A 17711-nucleotide genomic window follows, 5' to 3' on the forward strand; every position below is an offset into this window, starting at 1 on the left:
GTCCTCTAACGGGCACTTGGAAATCCTCAACATCATCCTTTGCCGCAGCTTCGAGGCGAATACAATCCGTACACCGTTTCAAGCTCAAAACTTGAAGCAATCGTTCAATCGTTCGTCCGAGATCAAGTCATTGCGACCCTTGGATCAACAACCTACGCAATTACATCAAATTTGAAGACTGAATCAGAGGAAAATTGTAAACAGAAATTGTAACCTACAAATTCAAATCAACACAAATCTACTTTGTACACGTGTTCTCGTTTCATTCGTTACATAATTTTCATGTTTACAGAATTCATAACTAATTATTTCACATAAGAATATAAAGCAAAAAAAAGCAATAGTAATTTTTTTAGGGAACTTTAACGAATAGCTCCTAGTACTGTTCACTTTAACGAAAAACCATATTTTTACACTAAACGGTCAATCCTGGTACTATTCACTTTACCCTTTATTTGTCATTTTTGTTAAAACTCCAAGTTTTCAAGCCATTTTCATTAGTTTTCCCATTTTTTTAAGCTAGCTACACTAAGCATCATATCTGAAACCCAAGTTAAAATAAAAAAAAATAACAATAAAGAAAAAGTGATAACCAAAAGAAATCTAACTGAGCCATAAGAGGTAATTACGGAGAAGAATCCAGATTTAATGATTCTATTCTAACAAGTTTGTTTGAATGAATTAATTTGGATTTTGAACATCTTTTAAACTAACTTTTGGAGTTAATTGCAATTTACTAAAATAAGGGAAGATTAATCTTGTGACATTTTGGCAAAGAGAATATTTCCTATCCATTGTATGGCACGTAAAGTGAAAATAGTGCATGTAAAGCTGTAATTAAGAAAAATATTACCTATACTTGTATATTCAATCTAAAATGTCATGTCTCCGCATACAGAACGAAAAGGTATAGCAATTCAAACGAAATGGAAGAAATGAAAACAGAATACAGAGAGACATAAAGAAAAAGTCCTCTAAACAACGTTGGCAAGATCCAAAGAGAACTAGCGATACAACATTGCTGTGTTACTTGGCCTCTTCTGCAGCAGCCACCTTCGCTTCCTTTGTTGTTTGATCAGCAGTTTCGGTCACGGCTTCTGCAACTTTTTCTGATGCTGCTGATGCATCTTCTATTGCTATGTCTGTTGGAGCATCATGGGTCTTTTCCTTGAGAGGCTTTTCCTTGAGAGGCTTTTCGGCTTCAAGTTGCTTCTCTGGTTCTGTTGACTCCTCTTTCCCTTCTACATTCTGCTAAATTCCAGGCTAGAACATCAATAAATCTAGTACTCATAAATTTACTAGAAACGTAAGTTGGAGTAATTTATTTGCTAGCAATTTGTAAAGGTATAAAATTACACTGTTATTTTACACTTGAGAGTCTACAAAGACGTGACTTGTTCATAACTGCATGCAATTGAAAATGTCATGCCAAAAGAAATTTATTTGAATTAGTAATCAAAATTCTTCCAAAACCAACAATTCAAGAGGATTCAATTGAAACTTTAAAAGATTTTGATTGATTTATAAACTCTCATATACCCTCTTCCCCATAAAAATAAAATAAAATAAAAAATAACAAATACTGTAAGTTTGTAATATCGCGAAATTACTACAATTCAAAATCAGATGACGAAAATACATCTGATAAATAAATTCGAGGTGGAAATCATAACTAAAAGTTGCAGCTCCCTTGCACTCATATGCAAAATGAGATGTCCAAACCCATTTTCAAACTCAGATGTGATAAGCCATGATACTACCATCTAACTAATCCTCTTATAGCACAATGCCTCTGGATTATCAAAATTCATAAAAAATAAAATAAATAAATAAATATTACTGGCACTTCAAAAATCTCATTTTACACTCCTCATAATTGTATTTTTCTTTCTAAATATAGAAAGTTTGGAGTGTAAAATGAAAATTTAGAATGTTAATAACAATTCCACAAAAAAAAAAAAAAAAAAGGAAACAGGGTAATAACAAAGTCACTAGCAAAAGAGATTCGAAGGACGAACAAGCTTCTTGGTTGTTCATTAGCAATAATTAGGTGGGGTGTGATGAATCATCCTTAATTTCGTTTTTATTTTCTCTCCGAAGCTGTGAAACGATGAAAATATCCTTGTTCAGCTAATTAGAATCCTACGTAAACATTTGAGCTCATTTCATATTTCGTCTCCTTTTTTGTCATATTTAAGTAGTACTCGTCGATATGAACGTGTACGCCTGAACTGAACTTAAATCAGACTTCTAACGATAATTTACACTTGTTTTTAGTTCAGGGGAACGGTAATCATCCCATTGACAACACTACTGTCTATCGATCAACTCCCTCTCTATCTCTCTCACACTCTTCTTCTTCCTTCTGCAACTCAGAGAAAAATGACATCATGCTCGACGAATCGAACCTCCAAACCATCACCATCATGATCCACTCATCAAACCCAGCACGATTGCGCCTTTCGTTTCCGAACTCAGCCAGAAATTAGAGAACTACGAACTCTATTCAAAACTTTTCCGCGACCTTTCCGTCGATTCAGATGGCGTCAGACCACGATCTTGGTCCTGATCGACTCATTGTCAAAGCAGGTAACTTCTATACTTATTTCACATGAAGATCTACTTTAGTTTAGTGAGATTCAACTTTTTTTCTCATAGGTCCGTTTTCCGGTGAATTTTGTAGAGAAAGCCGATGACTTTTCCGACCCTTTCCATCGAGTTGGGCGAGTTGGAGGAAGACATTCTAATCACCATCATCCCTAGACTATGTTTCAAGCAACTTGAGCTCCGATCTACTTCGGGATCAAAGAATCCCACAACTTTTGATTCGGGCCGAAACTTACAGGCCACTTTTTGGACTTGCAATTAGGTACAAAATGTGTTCCTCTCCTTCCTAGCTTCATTTTGAAATAAAGATCATGCAAAATGGTTGAAAAATGAGCTCTTTCTAAATATGTGAATTTTTTCGGCAAAAAACTCAGAATCCGTCGGCGAAGTAGACTACGGCGCCAGAGCCCGAAGGAAAGAAGAGGACGATGAAATATCCTGTCACAGTGACGGAATATTCCCTAACACCGGCTGCATTTTCCGTTAACGACATGCATATCCTGCGATGAAATATTCCACTCCAGCGTGTGACGGCGCCAGCCAGCATGTGCTAGCGCGTGACGGCTCCCATCGGCTTTCGGCCAGCGTGTGGCGACGCGAGGTGGCTCTTGAGCTTTGTTTTTAACACTTTCAATGCCCGTTTTGAGCAAACGAAGAGAATTTTGAGTCTTTTTCTTAGTATTTACAAATTTTGGGTTGTTTAATAATTAGTATTGTGGTTTTCCATATAGAAGAGAATTACCCTGAGGAGTTCACAGGCCAAGCAAGTAAGGCGGCTACGACCCCACTACGTATTAGTGAGTGTGCTTTGTTATATATATATATATATATGTATGTATGTATGTATTTCCATAACTACTTGGATAATGTGTTTTTTACATCATGTCTTGCTCTTACTTATGATTATGATTCGAGAATATGGAGATTTATGAAATTATGATGACATGATCATACATATTTTTATTTGCTTATCATGCATGCTTATACTAGTGCTTGTAATACTCGTCCGAGCCAGGACCAGCTTACCATGAATGTTCATATTGCATCGGTACGCTCACCTTAGATGTACTAGTTTTCATTAGGCAAGGAAACTAGGACTCGTATGTGATACGCTTAGTGCCAACTTCAGGACTATGTAGTACTTGAGCGTAAATTATTACATGGTTTACATTGCCTGTTTCATGTAGCTACTTCTGCAAGGACATGTATGTCTGCATATTTTGATGAGCACGTGGTATTATTTTGTTGATATTGAAATGTGGTTTACCGTACATTTGAATATTTGGATATTATGGTAATTGACGTTCATACTCTTATGCAATATGCTATTTTGGAAATCATATGGGTTTTACATCAAGGGGTTATTATTCTACGAAAAACTAAGGTTTTATTAAACCCTTGCTTTTGTTTACTTACACTTACTGTTTTGCACCCTTTCAATTCCTATTTTTGCGACGAGCGAGGGATCTTTGGTGGCTCTAGCATCTACTCCAGTTGATGTAGGAATTTTCAATCCTATAGTTGTGTAATATCATCCTAATCAGGATGAGAATATTCCTACTTTCACTGCATTATTAGTTGTGTTTTGACAATTGCATAATTTGTAATATATGTTTTAATTTACTTGTACTGTCCACACATCATTCCCATTTTATGATTTTGTCACCTTTTAGATGTCGGTCATCACGCCTTGAATTCGGTGTCTACTTGGATATCCAAGTCTGGGTGTGGCATGAAGAGACTCAAAGTGGCATGAAGAGACTCAAAAGTCAATTGTGGTTGAATGAATGGAAGTGAGACATGAGACTTTTGTGATTTGGATGATACAGGTAGTGTGGCTTAAGAGGAAATTGAAGATAAATACGACAAATTGGAGGGCAACTGATTGTGATAGTGGGACTGGTAAGTCAGTAAGGTAATATCATGAGATCGAAGGAAACGGAAACTCCAACAAAATCTTGATGGTGGAGGCAAGATTTGTTATGACTTAATTTACCCTATAAATTCCTATGTAATCCTTTATTTTTAAAAATCCTTTCAAATCAATGGTATTTTGAATAAAACTGGACTTCTATAAATTCATTTCAAATCCTGGCTAAATACTTTGTCCTTCAAGAAATTCCTTTAAAATTCTGATTGAGTATCCTAGGGGTCGATGCATATGTACTCGGATGGTCTCAGAACTACCTAGAAGTCCAAAGAAGTGCATGTGAGGACCTTTGAGGACCATCCAAAAGTCTGGGCGGGTGGTGGCAGAGAGAAGAGTACCATGACTGTGCAAATGCTGTGCAGCATAAGCTTTGACCAAGAAGAAATATCTAATTTCAAATGAAGAGGAACACAGAAAAGACCACTATAACTCTGTTGCTCTTGGACCTTGGTTCCAACGAAGAAGGACTTTAGCTTTCCATTTCTCACGTGACCAGCTCCCACTTTTTAAATTGTTGACCAATCAGATTGTGCGAACTAGCATTTTAATTAATAAAAGAATGGTGTATTACTTAACCAGTATATTTATCCCATATGTGTGGCATCGTTATTTTTATAAAACTTACTATAAATTCACAAGACCTCTAAAAAATATTTTGTCAAGTATTCGAACTCGTAATGACTTGAGCATCCATCTCATACTATAAAATTCACTAAAATACTAGGTGTTAGGCCCTAGGTCCTAACTCGCCACCTAACTAACTTTTATCATACCTTGAATAGGACCACTCAATATGAGAATTCTAGATTCGCCACTAAAATTCCCCAAGTTTTTAAACTACATCTTTAATAATTAACCTGGCAGGTTGTCTGTTCGCATGCACATTTTAACTTGCAAACAGAGAGAGAGAGAGAGAGAGATTTTAAGAAGCCAGGTCCTCTTGTTTACTCCATGCATGGTCCCATATAACTACGGGAAGACGAATTTTAAACAGCCAAAGAAATTAAATTGAATAAAACACAAAGAAAGAAACAAGTAGGAGGTTGCCGGCATGTAAACTTCCAAACTATATTTAATCAAATGTCGGGCAGCAAACCTTACAGTCATCGTTCAGTGAAAAATATCTCAGCGGCTGAGAATCTGATGGAAAAATATTATAATGCCGACAGCACATTAGACAAGCATAAAGACATGGCCAGCTTATAAAAGTTAAAGGTTGGTTTGACAACTATTTTTTTCTAAAGAAAAAACTGAAAGTAATTATTTAATGTTTTAATAATAATACTAAAACAAATGTAACTATAAATACTAAAAAGTTCTCATATCATATGCCTTAAAACAAAGCAATTCCCAAACGGAATGAGCCCTGCAATGAAATTTTTATCATTGAGTTTTCCAGCATCTGGCATAGAGGTATATTCCTCTTAATTTCTTAAAACTACTTTTGTTTGACTCACGTAGATCACAAGTTTGATATCAAATTATTATAGTTTGTTCATTATGTATTTTAATACAAATACACATTCCTTTGTAAATATATTATTGTTTAAAAAAATAAAATTAAAAAAGCTAGTAACTTTGCACATTAACTTTTGCATTTGGACATTTTCACTTTAATAGGTGACACGTGTCATGTTTTATACAAAATAACATAAATAACCATTTACCACACTGGTGGAAAGGAGTTGAATTCTTACATGACATCATGAGATTGAACCCTATCGATGTATAATTTAACAAAATCTAACGTTTGACAAACAATAAATTTAATACCTTCGATATTATAATTTTTTATGTTTTCCTTCTTGAATTCCTACTAAAAAAACATTAAAGGTTTTTTTTTTTTTTTTTTTTTGTGTGTGTGTGAAAAAATGAAATGTGGCATTTGAGAAAGTTAGAAGTCCCAAATGCAAAGGTTGATAGCACCCCCCAAGATGATAAAAGTTAAAAGGAAAAACACTTTGCAAGTGGTTTTTAACTCAATTAGTCAAGAGCATTTGTCCATGCACTTAAGGTCTCGTGTTTGAAACCTCATTTTTGAGTTTACATGAATTTAGGAGAAGAAGAAAAACACATGAATATTTTGATCACAAAAATTGTCACATCCCCGCCCGGGACGGATCACTTCTCGGGCCCGCTCCATCATCGTAGCATGATATTGTCCGTTTTGGGCCCCGACCACGCCCTCACGATTTTGTTTATGGGAACTCACACAAGAACTTCCCAATGGGTCACCCATCCTGGGAGTGCTCTCGCGCGCTACTCGCTTAACTACGGAGTTCCCATGGAACTCGAGGCCAGTGTGCTCCCAAAAGGTCTCATGCTAGGTAGGGATGGGAATATACATATAAGGATCACTCCCCTGGGCGATGTGGGATGTCACAATCCACCTCCCTTAGTGGCCCAACGTCCTCGTTGGCACACCACAGCCAGGGTTAGGCTCTGATACCAAATTGTCACATCTCGGCCCAAGATGGATCACTTCCCGAGTCTGCTCCACCACCGTAGCACTATATTAGGCTTAGGTAGGGATGGAAATATACATATAAGGATCACTCCCCTGGGCGATGTGGGATGTCACAATCCACCCCCCTTAGGGGTCCCGACGTCCTCGTCGGCACACCATAGCCAGGGTTAGGCTCTGATACCAAATTGTCACATCCCGATCTGGGGGGGACCACATCCCGGGCCCAGCTCCACTGTAGCACGATATTGTCCGCTTTGGGCCCCGACCACGCCCTCACGATTTTGTTTCTGGGAACTCACACGAGAACTTCCTAATAGGTCACCCATCCTAGGAGTGCTCTCGCGCGCTACTCGCTTAACTTTGAAGTTCCCATGGAACCCAAAGCTAGTGAGCTCCCAAAAGGCCTCGTGCTAGGTAGGGATGAGAATATACATATAAGGATCATTCCCTTGGGCGATGTGGGATGTCACAAAAACATTTCACTTACGAGTAAAATAGAATATCATTAGACGGTAAGTGGGGTAATGAGTGTCGTACTGCTAAGTAATAACTCTACAATAACTCTATAAAAATCAAATTATATAAATGGATTTAGAAAATGTTTGAAAGGTTATTTCATAATGAAGTTAAAAATAAAGGTGTCATTCGTAAGTTAGAGATATAAGAAGTCCAAAAAACATAAATAAAGATAAAGGAAAATTAATAGATGTGTTAAATTTGATATTAAAAACGGGATTTTGCAAGAATTTCATACTAACAGCTAATGACTATAGCAACAAAAAGTTGTCACAAACATGATGACGGGGAGACACACGGCTACTATTACTAGATATAGTTCAATATATATATATACACACACACACACACCAAGCCTTTAAGAGAATGAATTTTTATTTTTTTATAAAAATGAGGATTATTTGTGAAGTCCACACCACATAGAATTTTAACGATCTAAGCCATTTATTTTTTCAAGTTGCACCTCATAGATTATCCTTACAAAATATTAGCCAAATTGGAAATATTTAAGTCATTTAATTGGGTTCAAAAAAATTAACAAATACTTTGTTATATAAGAAACAATGAAATTTGATCTTGATAATTAAATAGGCAATGATTTTGGATTGAATTAAATTTTTGTAAGGATGATTTATGAATCGAGACTTACAAACTAGACGGTTCAAATCGTTGAAGTTTAATGTAAAGTGGGCCCCACACTAGTCCCCATTTTTTGAAAAAAAATGAAAATCCCTTTGCATAAAGGGCCTATATATATATTCCCTTCACTAAGAGGAGAATAATTAAAATAATATCATGTGATTTGTTGGCGTAAAAAAAAAAAAATGTAAGAATGTGATAAAATACGTATAATAATTTAATTACTAGGTACGTACCTTGAACAAAAGACTGAGAGAGCGACGTTGACTTCCTTGTCCATCATCATCAACGATCTCCTTGGCTTTATCAGCACCACCACCTTGAGCCTCCTCAGGCTCAGGCTCAGGCTCAGGAGTTATCTCTATCTTTTTCTCAGCTTCATCACCATCAGCAACGAACACCACCTCTTTCTCCTTTTCTTGATCATCAACCGCCGCTGCGGCTATCGCTTGATCTTCCTTGGCTGCAGGCTCCGGAGCTGGCACTGGCGCCTCGCTCGCCGCCACCGCGGCTGCTTGATCTTCCTTGACCGCAGGCTCTGGAGCTGGCACTGGCGCCTCGCTCGCCGCCTCCCCCTTTGACACCTTTGGCTTCGTTGCACACCCTCCCATCTCTCTTACTTTAGGATCGAGTCAAAAATCAAATAAAGGAAATATCAAGACTAGCTAGCAGCAAAAAATCAGAGGACAAGAAAAAGTGGCTATGGAGACAGATTGTTTATAGGGAAAGCTTAGAGAGCACCTGTTGTTCCAACATTTGTTCCAAGGCAAATAAAAAATTATGTCTACATATTTTATTCATTCGTTATCATTGAAAATATTGTTTTTAAATAAAAACTATAAATATTAGGATAATACTTGTGTTCCTCCCACGAGGGCATAAATGTATCTCTCTTTGTGAATAACGTATTTTTACCGTATAACTCAATAATGAAATTCTTCATATTTTTAGTTTTCATTTGAAGATCATCTATAAAAAAGATTGTTCAAATCCAATTCGTCATCCAAATATGTCATATAAATAGATGGTTCCTCGTGAATATATATGTTACTTGGTAATTACACTGACGGTTTGTTTTATATATTTGGATTACTAAACTATCTTCAATTTAAATTAAATTTTTGTAAGAGTAATTTTCAAATATAAATTAACAAATTGAATGATTTCGATTAAATGGCCAATATACATTATGTGAAATAAGTGAGATATGCACATTCCCAATGAAAGAGCGCAAGAATTATACTAAATATTACTAATGTGAAATGGGGGTCACTGCAGGCTGTGTGAAATTAACATAATTATTATGGGGTGAACAGTGGTAATTACTATTGATTTGGAAGCTAATTAAAGGCAAATAGGAAGTTGAAAGGGGCCAGTTTGAAAGGGAAAGCTTAACCTGTGGCCTATGGGATCGATCAAAGGAGTATTTTAGAGACGGACGCGTATGATACGAATATATGTTGTACGTGTGTTAATTTTTTTTTCATACGTCATTATTAACGCAAGACACTATTATAGCGGTGTATTTATGCTGTGGAAATTTTTTTCACGTGTTTTTATACAAATGATGAGAAATTATATTTTTTAAGTTATTAACTTTTAACACATATATTCCATTATTTGTATAATGACACGTGGTATACCACCTTATATTCCCGTCACACTGAAAAATCTCTCATGATATACGAGAAATTTTCCCTGTTCCGGGAACTCCACGTCAAACATGACAAACCAATAGGCATCTACAACATGGCTTTTTGTTTTTTCCCCACTCAAATTCGCTTTTTTATTGTTTTATTTTTTTATGTTGAAAAGTAGTTCATTCTTTATTATTTTTATCAAAACTCTTTCTAAAAATTTTGAAACTCATCTTCTTCGTCTGCGACCTTATTCACAGTTTGATTTGAACTTAATAACTCTACAACCTTCTTCACAATTAATTCCCAATCCCGTCGGTTGTGCACTCTCAAAATCCCCCAACATCGCCATCTTGAGAGTCTCCATCGCCAAATCAACGGCGAGATCTTGTCGTCCATAAAATTCCCACCCTCCTCACCAACCTAAAATCGATGGCACCGCATCGTCTTCATTTTGCTCGCCTGCTCTCTGTCAAGTCCTCGGTCGTGCTGTCCGCCATGTGCAACATCAACAAGGGCTTGAACCCAGCAAAGAAAAAGGGTTTAGTATGTTTAGGAGTTGGGTGAATCTACGAATCTACAATGGAAGAAGATGAAAGGGATGAATCTAGAAATCTACCAAAGAAGAAGATGAACCAACTAAAAAATTAATGGAGTTAAAACTTTTTTTAATGTTTTGTTAATAGACTTCATCTCGAACAAAACAAAATAAAAAAAGCAGGAGATTTAATAGAAAACAGATTTGCCACATGTCAGATGTTTATTGGTGGAACACCATATGTCTAATTTGCTGGGTACTCTGAAAATTTTCTCGTGGTATACAAGTGAGCGTTTTGGCCTTTTCTATTTAAAGTGAGGCAGAGTGCATGTGGAGGCTTCTGCGTTGGCTGTTATATATGGCGCGCGAGTACTCCTTCCCACGATGCACAGCCAGGCTGGCCAATGATGCATAATATTGAATTATTTAATAGTTATACTTAAATGTTTGTTCTTGTTTGTCCATGCAGTGGATGCCCCCGGACTTCTGTGGTACCAAACGGAATAATGTTCCAGATTCACTGATCAATTCATTAGAAACTACATTTAAATTATTGTTTAAGGAACTATTATTAGCACTTCATAAATCTCATTCTACACTTCTCACAAGTGTATTTTTCTTTCTAAATATAGACGTTTAGAATGCAAAATGAAATTTGTAAAGTACCAATAACAATTCTCATTGTTTAAGTTTGGCTTATATGATTGATTATCTGATGGTACATAACATATTAGTTATTGGATGTATCAATGGATATTTTCTAGGCTCTAACGTTTTTTGCTATGGAAAAACACATTATTTTGTTTGAAAATTGATGTTATCTTGTCAAATTATTTGACATAGATATTTATGTTGCATAACTACTCAAATAATTGATTGCTGTCACAATGGGTAGTTTAAATTCACAGTTCAAAGATATAATTGTTTAGCAATATACATTGTGCAAGATAGCACTACGCCAGTTTATACGTGACAAATTGATTAAGAAACTATTAAGAGCATAATCTTTATGTTAAATATGTAACATATATGATGACAACAGCTAAATAGCACATACGATGACAATTAATAAATATGTAACTCCAAATGCATAAGAGCAATGAATCTTCTTATGTGACAACTAACACATAAAAGGCTTTTTTTAGTCAAATTAGAAATTGAGATTGACATAATTTCTCACTTTGGTCCCTGAAATTTGAATCAATAGAAGTGGTTACTAAGTTTGTCCACCATCAATCATTTTAGTCATTTTGTGAAAAATCTCCATAAAATAAGGATAAATGACAAAAATACTCTCGTTTTTTGTCAAAGGATTTTTGTCCATTGTTTATTAAATTGAGGGTATTTTTGTCATTTTGGTCCTTATTTAACATAATTTTTCACGGAATGACCAAAATGATCGATGGTGGACAAACTCAATGACCACTTCTATTGATTTCAAATCTCACGGATCAAAGTGAGGAGTTGTGCTTGTGGATGTAAATTTATGCCATCTTCTCCTTTGACGAAAATGCACCTGCAAAATAATTACACCTAAGATTAAGGCCAAAAGCCTCACGTGTCCACAATGAATGAAGGGGCTTTGGCCGAAGAATCTCCGATGTCAAAGTTAGAATTCTGAAAAGAATGTGTTTAGGAGTTTGTAGGTAGCAAATGGCTTAACATTTTAGTGGGATAATAAGGGCAAAATAATTACACCTAAGATTAAGGCCAAAAGCCTTACGCGTCCACAATGAATGGAAGGGCTTTGGCCGAAGAATCTTTGATGTCAAAGTTAGAATTCTGAAAAGAATGTGTTTAGGAGTTTGTAGGTAGCAAATGGCTTAACATTTTAGTGGGATAATAGGGATATTTATAGGAGGGTGGCCGGCCCTATTAGTGGAGGAATGGCCGGCTATATATGGTGGTAATTGGAGAATAATTGCAAGATATTATGTGAAGTAATATCTTGCAATTAACATGACAATTATTCCTAAATTAAATAGGAAGTTTTGGGGAGTTAGCTTTTGAATAAAATCAATAAGGGATTGATGAGGAGTGATGAGAGGAATTTGAATAAATACCATGTTGATCACCTTTGACTCTTCCTTGATTGAGCTGTTATTGCCCATTGCATGCGCGTGAGAATCCTAGTGTGCCTTGAGGGTAATTTTGTCCTTTTAACTCAAAAGTCCACATGTCACCTCCATAATTTTTTTAGCCCTACAAATGCCCCCACACTTGTTGGGCTACTCGTAGAAAAGAGCAGTAGGTGTAGAGATATTCCCTTGCTTTTGGAAACATAATATTGTTTCCTATTTTAATGTAGATTCCCACTTTGATTGGAAATTAGATCCTTCTAGGAAAGGGAAATAAATCACTTCCAAAGTCTATTTAAGTCTACCTTAAGTACATGATTAAATCAACTTTAGAAAGCAATTTATTCAACCTTACAAGAAAGAGAAAGCTAGAGGATATTTGTTCCCCATCCCCTAACAATCTTATTCACTTGCCTGTGCAAAAGACCGTCTTTCTTCGCCTTCACGCCGCACCAAGGTAAGAAAACTTTAATTCTTATCTTCTTAATTTTTTGGAGCCTCAGGGCTTGAAATTTGGCTCGACAAGGGTTGAGGATGTGTCAAAAAGTAGTTGGGAAGCCATGACATTGTTGTAATTGTCGGGCTATTGTTGTCGGCTTAGTACGATGGCGGCTCGGCGCAGGCCGAGGATTGGCTATAGTAGCGTGGGCTCCAAAGGTGAGTTGGGGCTCGGCTTGGGTTAGCCGTTGGGGCACTGACTTTGGGTCGCTGGGCTTCAGCTCGTGCGGAAGAAATGCGAAAGAAATAGAGAGGCGCGGGGGCGCCAATCCCTTTCCTTTTGGATTGGGCTGCGAGGCCTATGGCCCGAGAGAATGGCAAGGACAAAGTTGTAGGGCTTGGCATGGCTGTTTAGCCCTCTAGGAGAAATGTGGCATGCCCCTAAGAGATGAGATAAAACGGATTAAGTCAGAGGCATTGGCTTGTCCGATCACTGTTAAGGTGCCTGCTGTGAATGAAGGTGGAAAGAATAGATCTTGCTCGCCTGCTCAAAAGATGTTGATTGAGAAAAAATTGAAAACGTCATTCGCTACTCGTAAGGGTCCATCTACTGCCGAACGACTTGTGATTGACTTGACTTTTTCCAAAGGGAAGAAAGATGAGGAAACTAGATTTAAGCCTGTGATGCCTACTATACTAAAAATGGCTAGTACAATTACTAATAGGATTGCTCAAAGTAAGGGTTCCGTTGTGCCCCCAATGTCGAAGTTTGTACCAAGACGTCCGTTGAGAGCTAAGTCTGGTTTACCTTTGAAGAGGCTTACTATTATGAAGAGCGATAAGGTGGACTCTGCTGCTAAAATGGCACTTGGGCCCATTCCTCTTACCATTGAGACTGATTCGCCTGTTGAGAAAGAGAAGATTGCTCGTATGGGCAGTTGTGAGAAATCCACTAAGCCTGGTTCTGGAAAGTCTATTGAGATCTTTGCGCTTTTGAAGCTTGATCTGCTTGAACATATGAATGTGTGTGCTAAGCTTGTTGATGGCATCAAAGGGGTTGTTTGCCCAAGTTCCTTTGTAAAGCATATGACCCAATATAAAAGGATTGCTCTGCTTACTATAATGCAGAACACGACGATTTTGGCAGCCGAATCTATGCTCTTTTACCAAGAAAGAAGGAGATGACAACGACTATGGCAATTGAGGCTTATTTTTCTGCCGAGAAGATCAAAAAGTTTAAGTCTGAGCTCATTGTTTTGAAGAGGTCCAATATCTCTGCCCCCACTTCTCTCCAGCTTAAGACCACTTACCAGAAGATCATCGACTTAAAGACTAGGCTTGACGTGATCCAAATTAGTATGAAAGTGCAGAGAAGGAGATTGGTCATAACATGTCTCAGATGCAAGATCTTGAGTGTGCCATTTCGAGGATTCATTCTGCTACATTCGCAAAGGATGAAGAGTTCATTGCTGCTTATAATCAAGTAATCCATTTCCAGAATATCGTCAATAATCTTGAACCCCAAGTGTTAGAACTCAAATGTGTGCTAAAAATCAACGAAAGTCTAAAAAAGGAAGTGGATGAACTACAGCGCGTCCGTGTTAATCTACTCGAGGAGACTGAGCAGCTGAAGAGTGAGAAGGTTAGACTCGAGGCTTTGCTTGTTTAGTGTCAGGCCGATTTCTACAAGTTAGGTTATGTAGATCATCTCTTTGGTAGGCCTTCTAACTTTGAGTTTGCTGGGAAAGACTTCAAGACCTTCTTTATTTCTTCGAAAAACTTGCTTGCCTTTACTTTCAAGGCTTTCATTGGTGAAATAGTCGGAGAAGTTGGTGCTCGTGGTGGGGCAACCGAGGATGAAGAACTGGATGATGCCACTGCTGAGAGTGTGGTGGATGCTGAAGGTGTGGTGACGGAGTAGTCGTGGGATGTTTAAGCTGGTGAAGTATAGTCTTCTAGGTAGCCATTAGGATTTTCTTTATTTTCCTTATTGCTTTTGGCTTTGCTTGAACTCATTGGCCTTTGCTGTTTGTTTATTAATTTTGCTAGAAAATTTAATAAACTTGTTTCCTTCACTTTTCTTCATCTTCGCTTCTTTTGTTTACACCCAACCTTTAACCTTCAGACTAGTTGCAAGCGTGCTGCTTTTCTATAAGCAGACAGGCCCATGTAGCTTATACAGCCGTAGGTTTTGGTGTAGAACTTTTGTAAAGCTGTTAGCCATATGGTCGGCTTACTTACAGAAACAAACTAGTCCGCGTGACCACTTGGCTGTTAACTTTGGCTTTCTTCAATCCTTTGAGTTGTGTGGCCTACATCACAACATACTAACGATTTCTTAGGCATAAATTTCGCTAACCTTTCATATCAAAAGTACGTGGTTGTATGGAATTTGGTGGGCAAAGGTCCAAGAGAACACCTTGCACTCTATGTAACCAATTTCATGGGTTACGTAGCAAGTATCACAACACTTTAGAAATTAGTGTAGATCTAAATGATCATTCCGTGCTTGGAGATGAAGCTTTTCGACTGCGTAACATGTCGGTAGTGGATAGAGCTTCGTATATGCACGCTAACTGTTTAACCTTTCACAAAAATATGCAGTTGTATAAGCCGTATGCAGTCTTTTGGAAACTGCATATTTTAGTGCACTCGGTAGCAACTTTAGGGTTCTAGGGCAGCCGTCCATAGGGAGTGCTGCATAATGTGGATTAGGCCAAAAGACCAAAAATCCTTCAGTTAGTTAAGCCTTGAAAAAAGACCATTGTGGTTACTTCTAGGAATCCCAGTGCAGTCCATCGTGCACCTAGTTACACCAGGGTAGCCCGACCTATCCACATCTGGATATTCAGAAAGTATAGTTTACCCTCTCACATCGGAGAGCAGACCCAAATGGATGTCGGGGAATTAATTTACCCTCTCGCACTAGAGAGCATGGTTGGTCCCCAGGTGGGGTGCAATTCATATGATAAGTCCCAGAAATGGCACGATCTTCAACGAGAATCAAGAGTGATCAGTTGTTCTAGGCATACAATCGAGCCAAGCTTGTGAATGTGCGAGAACTTGTATTTATAAATTTATTTATTATATAGTATGACCCATATCCTCTTAGCCAATCCGTTTGCAATAACCAATTCCTTATAGAACCATCACATATTTTCGTGAAATCGTGCCATGCATGCTACACGTTTGCATGCATAGCTTAGTCACTAATTAAGCCTACTCATCCCTCCATTATCGTTATTAACTTAGAATGCCAAATCATAATCCTTTAGTTTTTGTACGAAGAGATCTCTCTCTTTGTCATCATCTTCAATTGCTAGTATCTTGGTTTTGTTGTCCACCTGTATTTATTTGCCACTTATCAACCAACGCTTAGCCACTTGGACAGTCAGAAACACTTGTCGAATACTCTAATGACAGATGGTTAGTCATGTACACTTGGCTCTCAAACCCGTGAGTCATTAGCCATGCATTTAACACCCTTCATGTCGGCTTTCAATAGCCGTCAAAACCCACCAATTAGGAGGAAGTTTCAGCCACTTCTTTTCCCTATAAATAGCAAGCCATTCCACAATCCCATTCATATCATTTCCACCCCTCTTTAGTCAGGTTGCATGCATAATATTGTCTATATATATATATATATATGTATGTATGTATGTATATGTATATATATGTATGTATGTATATGTATATGTTAGAGAGAGCGATTAGAAAAGAAAATAGAGTGGAAAAAATACATGACATTAGGAGTGATCAAGGAACTTGTTTAAATACATGGAGCTTAGCTATTTCAGTAGTGACGTGGATAAGTACGTGAACCTCTGCTATTCTGATAGTGACATAGATCTTTGTTTTAGCTTTGGAATCCAAGTAGGGGAAAAAGGCAGACCTTTACGAAAATTGATTTTATTAAATTTCGTGAAGTGTTATAATATTCTTGATCTTTTTGGTTGATTAATGTGATTGGATATTAATTGGCCAATTACTTCAGTTAAGAATATACTGTGATACATGCAAAAGAAGATGAAATAACATTTTTTGTGCATCACTCATGTTATGAGATGTGGCTGGAACTTCAGTGTTGAGATTTGAATTCAGGTAATGAGGGTAGTTGGAAAGGATCTTTTGTGTAGTTGAATCTATTCATTATGAAACCAGTTCCAGGCGAACTTGGTATGCACATTAGAATATGATATCAACAGGAATTGTCGATATGGATGATTTGGGCTGGAGATCAATGAATTAGATAAGATGACTAGACAAAGAGGTTTATGAACTTGCGATATTATATGGGGGTTAGTTTATATAATAGAACATTTGAACCACCTCTGCAAGGGTAAAATGCATGGTATGGGACGTGCAGGTCCGCGTGTATTATTATATAAATTAACGGGGGTAGCCGAAGAGGTTGCATTGCATTCATGCATTATTATCAATAATGATTTGATGTCATATCCCAGCTCGACTCCGCCGTAGCACGATATTGTCTACTTTGGGATTACCATTCCCTCACGAATTTATTTCTGCGAACTCAGATGAGAACTTCCCAATGGTCACCCATCCTAGGATTGCTCTCGACCGAACTCACTTAACTTTGGAGTTCCAATGGAATCCGAAGCCAATGAGTTCCCAAAAGGCCTAGTGCTATAGGGAGGGGAACATGTACATATAAGGCACATCACCCCATCTCCGTTGGTCGAGCTGAGATATGGCAATTTGGTATCAGAGCCACTCTGTCCCTACTGACATAGATAGTGGAAGAAGTGCCCTAGAAGTGGTGAGTGTATCCCTTCATAGTTTAATTTTCATGTACACAATATTAATTTGCAACTAATTGGTCCTTATGTATTCCTTG

At 37.5% G+C, this 17711-nt stretch overlaps 1 protein-coding gene and 1 long non-coding RNA gene across 2 annotated transcripts; one reads left to right on the forward strand and one right to left on the reverse strand.

Annotated features, from left to right (window-relative positions):
- Positions 1-886: 886 nt before the first annotated feature.
- Positions 887-8903, reverse strand: LOC137727413 (major latex allergen Hev b 5-like). Its single transcript, XM_068466281.1, has 2 exons — positions 8396-8903; positions 887-1248 (listed from the first exon to the last, which is right to left on the reverse strand). The coding sequence occupies exons 1-2, from the start codon at positions 8768-8770 to the stop codon at positions 1027-1029; spliced, it is 597 nt and encodes a 198-aa protein (XP_068322382.1). The 5' UTR covers positions 8771-8903; the 3' UTR covers positions 887-1026.
- Positions 2250-3378, forward strand: LOC137731188 (uncharacterized). The gene is made up of 3 exons (XR_011068243.1): positions 2250-2589; positions 2684-2869; positions 2982-3378. It is a non-coding gene; the product is annotated as an uncharacterized lncRNA (long non-coding RNA).
- Positions 8904-17711: the final 8808 nt, after the last annotated feature.

Source organism: Pyrus communis, chromosome 1 (genome assembly GCF_963583255.1).
Source record: "Pyrus communis chromosome 1, drPyrComm1.1, whole genome shotgun sequence".
Lineage (NCBI taxonomy): Eukaryota > Viridiplantae > Streptophyta > Magnoliopsida > Rosales > Rosaceae > Pyrus > Pyrus communis.